At 31.4% G+C, this 19,282-nt stretch overlaps 1 protein-coding gene across 2 annotated transcripts; it reads left to right on the forward strand.

Moving 5' to 3' along the window:
- The first annotated feature begins 3,286 nt into the window (after positions 1-3,286).
- Positions 3,287-12,985, forward strand: LOC134697351 (uncharacterized). Of its 2 annotated transcripts, none has more exons than XM_063559568.1 (7): positions 3,287-3,491; positions 4,948-5,099; positions 6,394-6,599; positions 6,970-7,124; positions 7,751-7,796; positions 10,753-10,919; positions 12,342-12,985. In XM_063559568.1, exons 2-7 carry the CDS (start codon positions 4,974-4,976, stop codon positions 12,629-12,631), a joined length of 990 nt encoding a protein of 329 aa, XP_063415638.1. In that variant the 5' UTR covers positions 3,287-3,491; positions 4,948-4,973; the 3' UTR covers positions 12,632-12,985. The 2 variants fall into 2 exon arrangements, with proteins under 2 accessions (XP_063415638.1, XP_063415637.1); XM_063559567.1 differs by having other exon boundaries at positions 3,290-3,491; positions 10,684-10,919.
- The last annotated feature ends 6,297 nt before the right edge of the window (positions 12,986-19,282 follow it).

Below are 19,282 nucleotides of genomic sequence, written 5' to 3' on the forward strand. Positions count from 1 at the left end.
GAATCAGATTTATCAGTCTTGACAAAATCTTATCAAATAAGTTTCAAGTAACCTGAGATGTTGCTTCTTGTTATATCAGTTTAGACTTCACATGTTTAATAACCTGTTCTGTGTGGATTACTTTAAAGCTAAAATAGAGGCAAATGATACCAAAAAAGACATTCAAACTGAACTAAAAACACCGTTGGTAAAAAAGAAAAAAAATGACAAAATGACTAACAACAGTACACAAGATCGAATTGTTGCATTCGTCGTGCTGATGATGCAAATTCATATCCTTTGAGAAGTCGAAAAAGTCTGACTGTCCCTTTTGTATCTTTCGTCCCTCTTTTGGTTATGGAATTAATGTTGTCGTTCTTTTGATTGAGAGATGTGTTTTAATTATCATTATTAAATTCGGGAGATATCTCAGTATCTTCAATTATTTTTTTTTACTGTCTTTCATTTAAGATCTGCGTTAAAAATGTGTTAACTGTTCTATTTCCATTTGTCTCATCACATCGAATCATACATCTAGACCCTAAAATGAAATAGCTAAAGTTTTATGTATATCATAAAACGGACTAGAATATGATAACAAACTGTCACTAATTTAAAAAAATAAAATACAAATGAAGTTTACAGTAATTTACTGGTGTTTAAATGTCATAAATCGATTGTAAGAAATCAAACCCGGGTAACAATCCAAATTCGAGGGAAACACATCAACTATAAAGAAAAGAAAAACAAAAGAAACAACAGGGACACCGGAGTGAACAAAAACAAACGCCATCACACATATTAAACAACGAACTATTGATAACAAAAATGCAATATTTCTGACTTGGTACAGGATATTTTACGAAAAAATAGTGGGTTGAACCTGGTTTAATGGCTAGTCAAACCTCCCGCTTTATGACTATATTAAAAAAAATATCGGTAAATCACTACGTGATTGAAATACAGCACAAACACGAGTAAGAACATGCATAACACAGGGGGTGGCATTGTGTGCATGTACTAAGTCAAGTCGATATGAACCATGCGTGAATCTTTATCTTGATTATATGTCTGTTTTAACCCTGAATTTTGTTGTTGGTGGTTAATGTAGGGTTAACTAGATACAACTTGATTGCTACTGTATTCAATTGAATGTTTAAACAAGTCAAAAACAACGAGTCCTTAAAAAAATCACACACACACACACACACACGCGCAAGCAGTTACTGTGAACTTTGATTTTTCCTGTAATTGGATTAAGAAATGTAACGAATAGTATGTCAATGAGTATTATTACATTAAATTGGGAAAACTTATAAGAAGACCATGACGACCATCAGCCATCAATGTTTTGACTACAAGATAATAACTCCTTCAAAGAAATTATCTAAGGTGTTAAATGCATTGATAGACCTATCTTAAGCAGGCACAGGTTCAGACAAAAGTATATTTGAAAATGTATACTTAGTTAATAATGACGTGTCAAATAGTAAAGACATATACAAATTATTATAAATACATTAGTCATAGAACCTATGAAATAGCAGTAAAATAAAGGTACTACGTGTTCAAACTAGTAAAACAAAAACTCAAATTATTGCTCGACTATAACGAAAGACAAAATAATAGCATTGAGTTTTGGTTCATTTTTGTGGTTTGAAATAAATTTTAAAAAACCTGAAATCTGAAATTCTATCAATAGGTTTATAAAAATATGAGACTATAACATTGGGATAATTGACAAAAGAAAATGTAAATTTAAAGTAAAAGGTACATCATAATGGTTTGCAGAAAATAAGGCGTAGAAGAATAATTCAATTGGATTCCTATACTCGCCATAGGCCCCCAGCCCCCTTCTGTTGGAAAAATTGGGTTGAATATAAAGGGAATCACTGATGCATGACTGAAGCCCACCCTTAGGTCAGTCAGCGCCCCCCCTTTTATGAAAAGTTCTGGATCCGCCACTGCTCGCAACCATTATTATAATTTGTGTTTATGTTCCGGACCATATGAGTATTTGGACCATACGCGTATGGTCATGACCGTATGCGTATACTCATATGGTCCGACCGTACGCGTATGGTCGGACCATATGAGTATAATACTCGTTTGGTTATTAACGGGCCAGACCATATGAGTATTTGGACAATATAGGTATATATATTTTTTCAAATTACATTATAAACGTTTCAATAATACAAAAACTTCATCTTAAAAAACAGTGATGGTTTAAAACATGACATTTTTTAAAATTTTATAATCCAAAAAACTACGTAAAAATTTAATATTGATGACATATATAGTTAGTTTTCATCGCTAGTTACATTCGTGCATGTAGGTTTGGATGACATTCACTTCCACACGGTATCATAGCTTTTTTGCATTTGCAAGAAATTTGTGCACGATCTTTTTCATTTACACATTTTGTTTGCGAGTGAGAAGCTCTAGATCTCAAATATCGTAAAATGACTGCAATACACAATCTTCACAACCCAACTTAAATAAACTAATAGTATGCTACTTTCCAGTGACTTCTTATGTGAAATTTTTGGAATTTAATTTTTTAGTCGACATATTGCCAATCACTCGTAATAACTAATCGGTAATGACCATCGGTATAAAATGTGTTTACTTTAAATTTGACAATTAAGTAAAATTAACTATGTGAAACTTCTTATTTTTATTTAGCTTATCTTTTTATTATAATATAATGATAGAATTACCTATATGATAGCGTATTTTGAATGAACGGTCATACCATATGAAGAGTTTAGAAGTATTAAAAGTAAACTGTAACAGAGTGTTAATTACCCCGACCATACGCGTATGGTCCGACCATACGCGTATGGTCGGACCATATGAGTATATACCCATATGGTCATGACCATACGCGTATGGTCCAAATACTCATATGGTCCGGAACATTTACATGAAAGAAAAAAAATGTTAGAAAATACATTATCATTATAACACGTATCTACCAAGTATTAAAACTACAATACGTAGCAAGAGTTATTTCGCTTCCCATATGAACCTTTTAAATACAATTAACAGACCTAGATTAAATTTCCCCAGATTGAATTCGGTGGGAATAATTTAAAATTAATAATACCTCACAAAAATTAATTAATTGCGCTTTAATGAACAAAAGGTTAATCCATATATTAAAAACATACACAGATCTATACAATGTGTAAATCGTGGGAAATGTTCTGCGTATTTGATTGGACGAGGTACATTATGTACTGTTAATATTTAGGACATTAACCAAATATGGAAAACATGGTATTTCACAATATATATGAGCTTTCAATTGATAAAAAAAACACTCATGGTGTCTTTATTCTTTGTGAAACTGTTTTTCTGAAGAAAGAATATGTGATAGTATGTTCCTGTATTAATTTAATTTTATTACATATTTGTGTGACTTAATAACTTTGATTTTGAATGTGCTGTGTACCACAATTCAGTCGATAGTTAAAAGTGATTTTTGCATCGGAATTTCGAACAAGGTTGGTATTTTTTTTTTAAATTTCTTATAAGTGTCGTGAAAAACAGTCTATTTGAAGTCAACAACTTTGTCGAATATTTCTTATCCAGTGGCGGATCCAGAACTTTTTTTAGAAAGGGGGGTGCTGACTGCCATAATAGGGGTCCCGCTACAGTCATTCTCAGTGATTCCTTATAATCAACCATTTTTTTTCGCACGAAAAGGGGTTTCCCCTATGCCCCACTGGATCTGTCTATGTTATCTTGGAGTGAGAGTGATGCAAACTAACATTTTACAATATTTGTTTTCTTTTTAATCCATGCGTTTTTTTTACTTTTCATTCAATTTGTTGTATAAATGATTTTTTTTTCATATTTTCTATCCGTCTTGCAACACAATTCCCTTTTCATGAACTTTGAAAGCACACCTAGTAAATTATTTTTTTATTAATCGTCAGTGATGATTGTTTATTAGGTTATAATATTTTATTAACACGTTTGCACTAGATACCATTCAGGAAGACAGTTATATTACAATTAGCCAAACAGTTTAAGAGAAGTATTGTTTTGTAAAAGTTATTGGACGACGCACAACAGACGACGGACGCCAAATAATAACACTTAACCCACAAACTTTGTCTTCAGGTCAGGTTAGGTCATAACAAACTGACGATATCGCACAATTAAAACTAAGCAGTACTGCTATACTTAATTAATTGCTATGTATATAGTCTCAATAGTATAAAGTATAAGTAAAAACGGGGTTTTAAATGAATTTAAAGTAAATATATTATATTAATTAGGGAATCATTGAAGCATGACTGGAGCCCCCCCCCCCATTTAGGCCAGTCAGCCCCCCCCCCCCCCCTAGGAAAAGTTCTGGATCCGCCACTGGTATCATATTTTTCGTTTTTGTGCCATGATGTAACCCTTTGGCCAAGTGGACAAGACTTTGAGGGACAAAAACGATCCTTCTGTGAATTGTGACGTATAGACTATTCAACTAGTAAATGTACGCACCTTTATTAATGAATCATATGATCAATTAAGCTTTAAGTTATTGTTTTCAAGCCACATGTTATACATGGTTATACCGTACACAGTTTATCAACTAGTACGGAAAAGAGTATTCAAACTTGATTTAATATTGTGTGATGAAGAAAAGTTATAGAATAGTTTAAAGTATATATTATAATATATATGCAGTGCATTGATGTAAACAAGTATATATTTATTTAGGTCAATACTGATACCTTCTGACGTCAATGATCGATGATTCATTATGTATACAATTTAAGTGCAAAACAAAATTGTCTCGTTCGAATGATCACGCAGGATTGGCATAGTATGATATAACATTTAGTTAGAAAATGTACTTCCAAACAAAATATTATTTTTTTTTTTATATACTTCAACTTTTAAAGAATGTAATTGGTATCAGTCATAATTAACAATGAGATGGCTTTTTTTTAGTATTAGAACATTGATGCAGCAACCAACAAACCATGCCGCCTAACCACAGAGATGTAATAAATTGCAACTATATTCAACATGAACACTATGTTAGACAAGGCGACTTCTGTAAAACATGTGATCAGTGTTTCCCGGGATTAGGGCTGGCACCATTCACGGTATATATATTTATATATGTGTTTAGAATGTAATATACTTACATCGCTGAAATGATTGTATCATATATACGATCAATGCTAAAACTAAATAATTAGCAAAACCAGGCTGAGCATTCAACATGATGAAACACACTCGCATATTTAGAAACTTTTTCTGTTATTTTTCGAGTCCTACTTAATGATGAAACATACCTGAAGAATTCCATAAATGTGTTAATATATAAACTATTAATTTTGCCGTCAGTACAACTGTATTTATATATCTTTATTCTGTCAAACCTTTGCAGTTACAATGGTATACAGGCACTACATGACATCAATAAGGAAGCTACAATTTGATTTTTATGGGGGGCTAGGATGAAATTTGAAAAAAATAGGCAGGACGAGAGTTTTGAGTAAAAAAAAAGGCAGGATGAGACACTTACAAAAAAATAAATTCAGGACGACAATTTAGGTAAAAAAAGTCGGATAAACTTTAAAAAAAAAAAGGCAGGACCGAACAGAGTGAAAAATAAAAAGGCAGGACAGATATTACAGTTAAAAAAAAATGCAGGACAAAATTTTTCATCCTAGCCCCCCCATAAAAATCAAATGGAAGCTCCCTAATACAGACATAAATACATGAATACACAAAGCAAAATATGTACACTATTTACAATTATACTGATAGTATTTAGCCAGGAGGGCACACATGTGAATTTATAAATCTAATGAAAGTACACAGCTTTCTCAATTTAGATTTTATATTTAAATTCATAATTTTTTTTAAACATAATTATATTTGGACGATTTACATATTTTTTATCAATACATTCGTTTCTTTTTATTGACATCTCTGTGCACATCATAATATAATGATACTCATCTCCAAGATCTTTAGAGTTGCATAATTTACAATTTCGTCTATCCCTCTGAATATTTGTACATCTCCCTATCTCAATGGGTAATTTATGGTTGATGGTTCTAAATTTGCATAAAGTATAAATATCACGAAATTCTAAAATATCAAAATCAACCGAGTATTGTACTGTTCCAATATGTCAATTAAGTCATTTTCGATCTCTAACATACTTCTAATGCTGCCCTCGGTTCCAGAAATTTATCATGTTGTCACAGCACCTTTTATTGTAATCAAAAACACATTGTGAAACACATATATTTTATTGATAAAAAATATACTAAGTAATGACATGGTCCATGGCCACTTGAAGTCCAAGATATTTGTAATGTACGCAGGTAGAATAATTATGAATGGTATTGCAACATATTTTATCAATGTATATATTTATATTAGGAAAGAAAGTTTACAATCGACCCACTGCATGGTGCTTTGGGATGTCTGCACTGTATCCCGTGTCCATCAGGTTTCTATAGCAACCACCTATCGTTTGAGGAATGCTTACATTGTACAGATTGTAGAAAGCTAGGGGTATATGAAACTCAGAATTGCACATCTAAACAAGATGCAGTTTGTGGGAAAATTAAACTGAAGTCAACCATGTAAGAAATACCAATTAAAAGTTTAATAATTAATTATTTTTTGTATTTATTTAAAATGAGAGGGCAGGTCTGTTAACTTGACAAGACTTCAGTAAATGTCATTCTTTGTTGTAGAAATACACTGTAAAGCTGAAAAAGTAAAAAGTAATACAATGATTAATGTATACTTCTGAATATTTTGTTCTTGATGAACATTTCGTGTGCATCACTTCCTATCAGTTCTGTCTTGACTTGATACTTATAACCAGAAGAAACACGTACAGATAAGATTTGTTTGAATCAATGAAAACAAATTAACCTAAAAAAAGTTTCTCAACACCTTCCAAAAAAAATAAATGTAAATCAATAATTTGATACTTTATTGTTTTAGACATGACGATAACAATTATCGCCAACAGAATCATTCTACAAATATCGATAATAACCATTATCAACTGAAAACTATCGACACAGCTGTAATAAGTATTTCTGTCCTTTGTGGTGTCCTAGCTGTAATGGTGATTTTTGCGGTGTATCAACATCTCAGTGAGTATTTTCATTACTCAATATTAATATTGAAAGCCAATCGGATTAAAATTCAAATCCTCTTAGTTTATTAATGATTGTACTTTTATGAGTAGAACGAAATCATTTTTAATTTCAAGTATTAAATAAATTTGTTTGGTAAACAATTTATATATAAAAGGGAAATACAAATATTATGAATGTTTCGATACATGTTTTTTTACATGATTTTATAATGGCTCGTGTCAATCCGACTAATTGAAATACTAACGATAGCATGACTTTGAAATTCATTATAAAGACATCTCATTTCATATATCAAGATTATACGATTTTTCATAGCATACTTGAAATTTTCATCCAAAATGTTGTTTTAGATATGAACATCTTACGCGGCAAATGATGAGAAATATAGTTGAATTTACAATTGAATTTACAAATACATAAGAGACAATTGACTTCCGACATTGTAACATTTCCACTGGTTTTGCTGTACTAAACTAAGTTAGTTGTAGAGTTTACTTTATAAAAATAATTACATGTAGGTTTATGTATGCATTAAAATTTAACTTAATTCTTATGCTAGCTTTCGGTTATACTAATTTTTATTATTTGTTTTTTGATTTTCTATTTCTTTTATCTGAAAGGAAAGAAACGGAGAACAGCCAGAAAACAAAAGGAAGAATCGAAAAGGTGGGTTATTAACACAAACGTATACAACGACTTGTGTATAAGTATATAGATTTTTATGAAATTTTCCCACAAGGTTGCTTACTTTGAAAGAAAGGGCTGAGATGGCATTCAGGGGTCTCGGTCCAAACAGGTCAGGAATTGGGGGTAAAATTCTAAGGTAGCAATACACAGTTAGAAGTTAAGTTTCGCATTATGGCCATGGTGAATTTTTTTAAATATGAAAGTATTTGTACAATCAAATTTATTTTTAAATGATTACAGAATAAAAAAGCCTTATTTTCCTATCCGTACCGCCCATAGGTCCAGAAATTATTGTCATTGCGGTAAGTTTTTCAACAAAGATTTGACATCGATCTTTTCAATTCAATTTTAGCGAAAAATGATTTTTTTTACCCTCTTGACAGATAAATGTCTAAAGTTTCGGGAAAAGTATCACACTAATTGATTGAAATTTTCCTATGGGCCAACTTGTGAGGCTTTTGTGACTTTTTTACCCCCCCCTTTATGTAATATTTCGTATCAAATAAATGCAGATTGTTGCCATGGTCACACCAACAAGTTTTTTAATTTCATCCTTATAACTATTGGAAATCAAATCTATGGAAGATTCCCTTTCCATAAATGTACAGTTGCATAACACAAATATTAAGCCTTATTTGCTAGAAAGGAAGGAAAAGATGGTGTTTAAAAATTATGAGTGTCAATTTTGAGTTTTCCCTAAATGTGTTTTGCTACCTAAGGAGCCAAACAAAAGCTAGGATTTTCTGGTTTCCGGACAATGCGATGCGTAAAAGTCTTTAAAACTCTATGAAATTTTACCACAAGGTTGGGATTGATTTTGGAAGTTATGGTCCATTGTGTATCGGGAAAAGGGTTAATTGGTATAATTTGCTTATTTCTTGAAAAAATTAAATGAAGTTTAATTCGAAGTCTGGAATCCTTAATATGCTAAATCTAACCGTAAATGTAGATTATGATTGTTTGCACCGTTATTAAATTAATTCATTGAATTGAAGTTTGAAGGGTCTAACATTAAAATTGATTTCTACAAAAACTGAATTACTGGGATTTTTTGATACCGGTATGCTGAATCTAACAATTTCCTGTTTGTTGGTGTCCGGACAATAACTTTAGTTTAAGTGAATGGATCTCTATGAAATTTAATAAGAAGGTTCAATACCACCAAAGGATGATTGTAATTGATTTTGGGGGTTATGGTTCCTAAGGTTTAGGGATTGGGGTCCAAACCATTAAGCAATTAGGGACAACAAAGGGGAAAAAACAAGGATTTTTCTAGTTAAAGGACAACATTTCAGAATTCAGAAATTAAAAAGAAAATTTCTCAAACATCTTTTTTGAGGGAATTAATATTCAACAGCATAATATATTGCTCAAAAGCAAAATAATTATTTTTAAGTTCATTACACCACATTCATTCTGTGTCAACTATTTAATCACAATCAAAAATCAGAGCTGTATCAAGCTTGGATGTTGTGTCCATACTTGTCCCAACTGTTCAGGGTTCAACCTCTGCGGTCGTATAAATCTTCGCTAGAGCGGAGCACCTGGGTATTATTTGATTTCTTTTCATTTTTGACCATGCATATTATAGTCAGTTCATTCGGCTGAGCTTGGAAACATAAGTTTGAATTCATTTATTATCTTTCGCTTCTCTTAAACAACATATAAAACTTTTAAGTTAAAAAAAAAACCCACCTTTTTAAATAGCAAATAATTTAATTTTTAAACTTTTCATCCGATTTGAATCCGAATGTTACATTGTTTCCCCTTGACAAGTTTTGTCCGAGATTGCTAAGGTTATAAAATTATGTAATTGGTTATCTGATTAAGACGAGGAACTCAGTCCGGCAATGTTAACAGAAGACGGTTTAAATTCATTTGGGTTTTTCCCTGTTTGATGTTCTTGCTTTCAAAATTTTACAATTTTGTCCGTCCCTACTTTAAGATTGAAGCGATCATCAAAAACAGTGCATTCCAAAGCCATGTGTTGCAATTAAAGATGTAATATCTTTGCTTAATTACTGTTTCCAAAACTTTCCCCTGTTATTAAAACAACTTTGACTTCAATGGGTATTGACTTCAATGGGTATTGATATACCTTACCCCCTGCCTTAATATATTATACCTAATGCCTTAATTAAGGAATCGCAGTACTGTAGTTAAGAGTTGCCACCGTCAATTGTAGATTTGACTGTTGCAAATGCAGTTTTACTGGCGACGCGAAGCCATTACGGCCTACTTCATTGGAATAAATTACAACATTGAAACAACAGTTACATCGCTTGGATACATTACGTTATAATTTAATTTTGGATGTAACGCGTCTTCTGATTGGCTATATATATATATATAAATATTTTTATTATCGTTCATACATTATGTTGAGTCCCTTCAGGTTCTAAAGTTTTTAATTTCTTTATCCAAAAGGCTTCTTTAGTTTTTCTGTAAATTTCTGTCCCAAATACTCTTTCTATGGCGGTAACTTTTAAATTTGTCATTGAATGATTGTGCTAAATAAAATGATTGGCTACTGGATCTTCTGTTTACCACAATCGTGGTCCACATCCATTAGGTTTTTTTTTTTTTATAAAATAGTGAATTATGCTTATTGTGCACTAAGATGTCTTTTATGTTGTTATCACGTTTAAATGGCACGATAGGCGGATCGGGGAATATTTTCTTTATATATCTTACCCAATGCCTAGTTATATCTCACCAAATGTCATAATATATCTTACCCAATGTCTTAATATATCTTACCCAATGCCTTGATATATATCTTACTATATGCCAGATTCCAGGTATATGCTTCACGAACCAATGAACCATAATAAGTAACACCAACATGTATTGTTTTACTTAACAGTTCAAGAGGACTCTTAGAGGCAGAATCACCTGGAAGTTCGTCATTGTCATCAAGTAAAACAACAGACAGTTCAAGAGGACTCTTAGAGACAGAATCACCAGGAAGTTCGTCATTGTCATCAAGTAAAACAACAGACAGTTCACCTCTATCATCCAGTCGAGAAACAGTAGAGACAGACGGGGAGGAAAATACGTTTAACTCAAAAAGTATTGTAGATAGATTTATAGAAAGTCATGGTAAGTCACGAACATCATAAAAGTGTCTACATTAAAAAGAGTGATTTTTTCCAAATCTAGGTCTTTAAGGTCAAATTTTATCATTTGAATTATTTAAAAAGGTTTGTTTCGCTCGGTTTTGGTTTGTTACCCCGATTTTGTTTTTTGTCCATGGATTTATGAGTTTTGAACAGCGGTATACTACTGTTGCCTTTATTTGTTTAATGTATAGTCAAAACAAAAAGTTCAGATCCTACATGCAATAACTTAACTGTAAATGCAGATTCACAGATTAAAGGGGCACTAGCTGTCAAATTCATGGTCACCGATTTGACTCAAATTCTCATATTTGATTTATAACAATGTAAAACCTTTATCCAAACTACCAAAAGTCTAAAATAAACAGTATACAGAGCATGGTGTAGATAATATGTAGGTTCGTTTTGTGTGTATGTTAGCCCATGCAGACGCCATCTAATTACCTAACTATAGATTTGACCTGAGATGACCATATAAGCGTTGTAAACATAAATAACGATATAAATAGATTAAACCAACACGTGCAATTGGATTTTTTTATAGGTCTGTTTGAATTTATCTTATAGATTAAAAATGTATGTTTATCATTGTTTTTAACCGTATAAGAATGAATTTATATAGATCAAATCAGTAATCAAAAGATTTACCGTAGTTTCACTTTCATTGTTGACATTCTTTTTCTTTAAATAACCTGTACACGTATGATGCATGCGTTGTCAATAGCTAGTGAGGGGTTAAATTGGATTTAATGAGGTCGACTAATTCACTTGCAAGTAAATGAGTAATTATCAATGTTCTTTGCTTAATTTGACAAAATTGAACCATTTTGGCTGCTAAAAGCGAATTATCATTTCACTATTTCACCTTCATTATTTATTGATAAAACAATCAAAATCTTACTTAAGATACTTATCATGGAAATAAGTGTTAAACTCAGGTGGTTTTATTTTGTTAGGGGGGGGGGTCTTATTCTGTAGTCTTTTGCGTGAACATTTGAGTTTTTGTCCTTATTCTTTGGATGTATTAATCTTGTTCTGCTTTCATGCAATGAAACCTGATGTAAATGAGCCAGCAAAGTATTCGTTATAACATGATGCAAAGATACCAAAGAGAGAACCAAAACTCACAACTGAAAGAGATGCCTACATAATCATGGCAAAACACGACGAAAAGACAAAATAGTTTACAAAATACTACCTTAATAAAACGTACGTAGTAATACGAATCCTTTTGAAAACCCGTGTGTGATACCAGGTGCTCCAGAAGGGTAACCATCTAAGTTCTGCTTTACTTGTGGCACTCGTCATGATACTTTATTACATATTTCGTCCTAGGTATAATGAGATTAGATCTTCTCGTCTTTCTTCTTCTAAAAATTACTTAAAAAAAAATGTTTTATTTCAGATTGTATAATACACAATGAAGAGCTATCAGAAGCACATGCACGAATGATAAGTAAGCATATAGCTGTGGACAATATGTTCTACGATATCGGTATAGATCTAGGGATACAAGACAATGATATCAAAATAATTATAGAAAATAATAAAGATGTGAAATCCCGAGCATACGAAACATTACTGAAATGGAAACACTTAAAAGCATCTGATGCAACAGTGTTACGATTCATCGATACTTTACAACGATTGAAACTTCATAAGGAAATCAGGGAATTCTGTAAAACGTACGATTAAGAAACTATGCCATTACGATAAACTGTGATATTAAATAATAATGTGTTATGCCGCAAACAGTATTAGGAAGGCTTCAAGATTTTAATGATGCAATCCAAAATATTTATGTTAAAAAAAAAAGTGACCAGGGCCAGTGCTATATCGTTTAAATTTGTTTGTTACATACTTAGTATTGATAAGTTTTATTTTTTCTATGACATACATGTATATTGATATGTTTTATTTGCTTATGTAATATTTTTTATTGATTAATTATAAAAAATAGAGATTATTAGTGTTTATAGAATAATGATACTGCAGAACATTTTAAATATATTCCTTTATCTGGGATTAAATAAATGGATCAACTTTAAATCTTGACTTGATAATGTTAATAAAACGAACTTGGTCCTCTCCCTTTTATCACTGAAAAGAAAACTCGGCGGCGAGTGGTTTAAGTAGTCAAACTACCGGGTCACTAAACCTGTCAACACTGAAGAAACAAGTTCGATCCCGCACGTCATTTAAAGTCATTAAGTAACTCAAAGATGGTGTCTAACTGGTCCTAAAAGCGAACAGCACACACATTAATACCTCATGCATATCTACATGTACCAAGCGGATGAGTAGAGAAAAATGAGTCATTCTTTTCAGTAGCGTTGACGACATGTGTGACGTGTAGAATTCATTCATTATGCTGGGGAAAAACTGAAAGTCGGTGTCTGACAGATCCGTGTAAATAGTCAAACGTTACAACTCTTTATTGCTGCTGACCAATTTAAATATGAAGTAATTCTGTAAAGTTAAATGAGGAGAAGTGGAATGAATGATAATGAAATTACAATTTTATCAATTTATTAGACACGTCTAGTAAAATGCAATACAATAAGTCAATAAGTTGAACACTAGTGTAACCAAACATGTTATCTGTGTAAGTCCAGAAATATTAGAAAACTAGAAAAAAATAATCCTTTCGAATCGTTTAAAATAAAAGCATAGTTTTCCCCTATTTTAGAAAAAAAAATCACCGAAACACAATTTAACATTAAAATGATCAGATTAATTCAAACACCAGTAAAAACACGCGAGGAATAATACATAATTTTGCCTTTTACAACAATTTTTTGTTATTTTACATAATAGCTCAAACGCTATTGTAAGCTCTTGTAATAGGCAAATATTCAGTATAAAACATACATATATATTTGTTTTATCAGTGATCATTAAATACACCAAATGTACTTAGGTCATTGTATGTTTTTATCAAGGTTATAAGTACTCCTGTCACACCTCACGTGAATACATGTTTATAATAAACATCCGGGTTTTCATGATTTTGCTGTTTTTTAAAGTCGGATAATGACGTAGTTTATGTTCTACTTAAACTTTTTCGAACAAGGACAATATATGACCTTGAATTTGAAAACAGATTTTAAAGAATATTTGAACTGTTTTATTTTGATGATCTAAACAATAACAATGATATTTTAAAATGTGTTAACTTTGTATTTAGTGTAAGGTGCAGAATTGGTTCAAAATGAACAAACAACAAACATGAATCAAGTAATCATAAAGAATTGTTTTTAAACTTCGATTTTCCATGACGTGTTTAATATTTATTTTTAGGTATTACAAATAGTCATATGTAGACTAGTCACATGTGAAGATAAACAGATAAATGCAATAAATCACAGTGACGTACATATTAGGTCTAAGCGTCATGCAACAGTATATTTATATGATATTTTAGTTAATTGAGATAATCTTGCAATCAGATACTAATTGAGGACAAGTTTTAACAATGCATGACCCTTTAATGTCTTAGACATTCCAATTAAAAGGAAGAGGAACATTTTTTATACGACCGCAAATTTTGAAAAAATTTTCGTCGTATATTGCTATTACGTTGGCGTCGTCGTCGTCGTCGTCGTCGTCGTCGTCCGAATACTTTTAGTTTTCGCACTCTAACTTTAGTAAAAGTGAATAGAAATCTATGAAATTTTAACACAAGGTTTATGACCATAAAAGGAAGACTGGTATTGATTTTGGGAGTTTTGGTCCCAACATTTTAGGAATTAGGGGCCAAAAAGGGCCCAAATAAGCATTTTCTTGGTTTTCGCACTATAACTTTAGTTTAAGTTATTAGAAATCTATGAAATTTTGACACAAGGTTTATGACCACAAAAGAAAGGTTGGGATTGATTTTGGGAGTTTTGGTTTCAACAGTTTAGGAATTAGGGGCCAAAAAGGGCCCAAATAAGCATTATTCTTGGTTTTCGCACAATAACTTTAGTTAAAGTGAATAGAAATCAATGAAATTTAAACACAATGTTTATGACCACAAAAGGAAGGTTGGTATTGATTTTGATAGTTTCGGTCCCAACAGTTTAGAAATTAGGGGCCAAAAAGGGACCCAAATAAGCATTTTTCTTGGTTTTCGCACCATAGCGTTAGTATAAGTAAATAGAAACCTATGAAATTTAAACATAAGGTTTATGACTATAAAAGGAAGGTTGGTATTGATTTTGGGAGTTTTGGTCCCAATAGTTAAGGAAAAAGGGGCCCAAAGGGTCCAAAATTAAACTTTGTTTGATTTCATCAAAATTGAATAATTGGGGTTCTTTAATATGCCGAATCTAACTGTGTATGTAGATTCTTAATTTTTGGTCCCGTTCTCAAATTGGTCTACATTAAGGTCCAAAGGGTCCCAAATTAAACTTAGTTTGATTTTAACAAAAATTGAAACCTTGGGGTTCTTTGATATGCTGAATCTAAAAATGTACTTAGATTTTTTATTATTGGCCCAGTTTTCAAGTTGGCCCAAATCGAGGTCCAAAATTAAACATTGTTTGATTTCATCAAAAATTGAATGATTGGGGTTCTTTGATATGCCAAATCTAACTGTGTATGTAGATTCTTAATTTTTGGCCCAGTTTTAAAATTGGTCTAAATTAAAGTGCAAAGGGTCCAAAATTAAACTAAGTTTGATTTTAACAAAAATTAAATTCTTGGGCCTCTTTGATATGCTGAATCTAAACATGTACTTAGATTTTTGATTATGGGCCCAGTTTTCAAGTTGGTCCAAATCAGGATCTAAAATTATTATATTAAGTATTGTGCAATAGCAAGTCTTTTCAATTGCACAGTATTGTGCAATGGCAAGAAATATCTAATTTCACAATATTGTGAAATAGCAAATTTTTTTTTAATTAAGAGTTATCTTTCTTTGTCCAGTATAGTAAGCAAGAAATATCTGCAAGAATTTTTTTTAAGGTGGTACCTAACACTACAGGGAGATAACTCTGTAAAATCAGATAAACGTTTTAATTTCGTTGTGTTGTTAAAGGAATATTAAGCTTCTCAATGATCAAAATAAGTGTTTGCCAAACTGCTATATAACCAGTGTAATTTTTCTGATAAAACGGTTGGTTCAATTTTTTTTAGAATTTTTATATTTTTATCAAAGGGTCAAAGTAAATACTTTGTCAAAATTTCAAGAAAATTAAACGAGCCAAATTAATTTTAGTTAAAGTGTTGGGTACCACCTTAAATGGAGTTATCTTTCTTTGTCCAGAATCAACTTAAATCTTTGTTATATACAATATACAATGTATATTCACTTTTTACTACCAACTGGTAAATTTAAATAATCTTTACCATTCAGTGATAACAAGCAGTTTTTTTACATCTTAATATTTTATGATGTATTTAAATGAGTAGTAATTGTTGCAAACTCCATTAGAATATTTTAATTGAAATTAGTTTTGGAATAAGGGAAAGGGGGATGTGAATAAAAAATTGGGTTCAATTTTTCTCATTTGAAATTTCATAAATAAAAAGAAAATTTCTTCAAACATTTTTTTGAGAGGATTAATATTCAACAGCATAGTGAATTGCTCTAAGAGAAAACAAAAATTTTAAGTTCATTTGAATACATTCATTCTGTGTCAGAAACCTATGCTGTGTCAACTATTTAATCACAATCCAAATTTAGAGTGGAATCCAGCTTGAATGTTGTGTCCATACTTGCCCCAACCGTTCAGGGTTCAACCTCTGCGGTCGTATAAAGCTACGCCCTGCGGAGCATCTGGTTTGAAAATATCACGCTTTTCTTGATTTACCTTCATTTGCTTGAAAGCCAGCGATGTAAAAAAAAACCAACGAAACAGTTTAAGAGCTATTTTACCAAAAATGGACCTAAAATACTAGTCAAATTCATTTCTGTCTGATGTAGTTTATACCTTTATTAGTTTATAACTAGTTTTTATTGTAAGAATGCTTCTTTTTGTAAATTTATTGGGGTGTAAAAGCGTTGACCGAAGTACATTTTGTATGAAGCGCGGAAGCATAAATACGCAAATGCATCAGGTCGGAAGTGGGACGTAAAACGCAGTTGTCTTTTTAGAAGTTTGTGTTATTAAGGTGGTATGGGTGTCTTTCGCCATCTTGGATTGTAAAAAACAGAGAATCTAAGGTCCATATTTTCCATCAAATTAGCAAAATTTGATGCAAGTATGCAGATTTTTCATGTGTTTTTACATTTAAAAGATCCAATGCATAAGAATATAACTTATAAATATAAATATATGTACAAGTGTAGATTATTTTTGGTTGTTTTTAAATATTTTGAAATTGTCATTTTAAGGGGAGGTAACTCTAAAATAGTGCATTTTCTGATGGATTGTTCATGGAATTTTCCTACTTTGTATTTTAGCCGGGAAAAACGCACGGTGACCCTATGTTTTCTTTTGATATTATCAAAGCATTGTTTGAAAGCTATATTTTCCTAATTTATTTTACAATTCTATCATTTCGTTTAGTTTCTATTCACAAAATGGTGTTTTTTCCTGTATAATCCATACAAAATGTGTCATTTTGTCACGACTCGTAGCTTGAAAAAATGCACGGTGACCTATCATTTTCATAATATTTTTCAACATGTATCAATAGATACTACATTTTGGCAAAGTATGAACAAATTGATCACAAGATGTAACAAAATGGATCTTAAAATAAATTTAATACTAAACAGATAAACTTTTTAAACTTGTGGCCGCGATGTTATGCCACAAACATACGGTGTCAATATAGTTTAGTACACCAGATCCGGATTTCGACAATAAATGTCTCTTCAGTGATGTTAGGGATCGAAACGGTATTTGGAAGGCCATATAATTTAAAAGAGTATCCTCATTTTTAGAAAAAGTACCCTCATTTTTAGATAAACTCTTGAATATATATAAGAAGACGTGGTATAAGTGCCAATGAGACAACTCTCAATGCAAGTCACAATATGTAAAAGCAAACCATTATAGGTCAAAATACGGAGTTTGGCTCACACCCAGCAGCAAGAATGCATAGCAGCTAGCCTACTGTCGTGGTCTATATTAATTTAAACTGGCAGTTTTTTTAATTGTAAACATTTTCACAGATCTTTTTTGAAATTATATCAGAATTATGTCTTTACATATTTGTGTTATTTTTCCCGATTGCAAGACAACTTGGTACAATTGTGACTTCATAGATATCATGCAATGTTAAGTGATATACAAAATGTAATTCTAGTGTCAATGATTTCGTGCATTAGAGGTTTCTCAACATCTTACGAACGAACGAAAATCGCCCTAACTTGACGTAACTTGCCGTAACGAGAAAAGAGGGAGCAGTAATTTATCTTATAATTTTGGATTATCGGCTGTGCTCTTCTTCCCTTTGAAATGTCTTTTACATGTAAAATATGCATGCTTGATTTTTTAAAACCATTTTGAATTAAATACATATTATATTTATTGGATAATATATAATATACAATTTACTGTTCAATCAACACAGTTGAAAGTCTTATTGATCTATAAATTTAAGTGAAGAATATTTAATCAAAGGACAGTAATTGTACAAGAAATTTTTATAAACATGATGACAACTATGTGAAAAAGGTAAATATAGATTCATGTATATGGATCGAAAGGGATAGGATTTTTTCTATCTTAGCTAGAAGCTGATTAACGGTAAAACTTCTTTCGTGGACACGAGGTAAAATAAATCTAGGAGTGAACGCCTTTCGATTTAGATTTGAAAAGAAAACATCCCAATAAGTTCCGGTATAACTTCTTTGCCCCAACCACTAAAATCCAAATGATCTCTTCTTATTGATATATTGTTATCAATTGGAAGACTTAACAAGAAAAATAAAGGAAAATATTGAAATACTATTTAAACTTATATATTGTGGGTTTTGTTTCTTATCATGGCCTTTCTCATTCTATGTGTGTATGTTTCCTCTATACTATAATTATGAGTATATACATATTTTTTTCTTGTTTATTGTTTCCGTTAAGCTTCTATGGCAAACTGTGCATATTTCCTCTGTTTTTCATATTTCTCATTTTTCTTTTTAGTTAGAGGTGTAATATATAAAAATATTTATTTTGATAACTATGTGACTACCAGTTGTGTTAGGGCTGTAGCACTCATACTTTCAACAAAAACACACAAAACTCTATTTCTAATGATAGATTGAGTGCACCTTTGAATTTCTTTAACTGATTCCCAATAAATATTAGAAATAAAAAAGCTATGATACGACATATCTATTCAAGATACTCTCCGATTCGAAATAATAAAACTCATAGTAACTCAAACCGATTTGACCCATAGAAGGAACGTGAAATA

The sequence above is a fragment of the Mytilus trossulus genome, chromosome 14 (genome assembly GCF_036588685.1).
Source record: "Mytilus trossulus isolate FHL-02 chromosome 14, PNRI_Mtr1.1.1.hap1, whole genome shotgun sequence".
Classification (NCBI taxonomy): Eukaryota; Metazoa; Mollusca; class Bivalvia; order Mytilida; family Mytilidae; genus Mytilus; species Mytilus trossulus.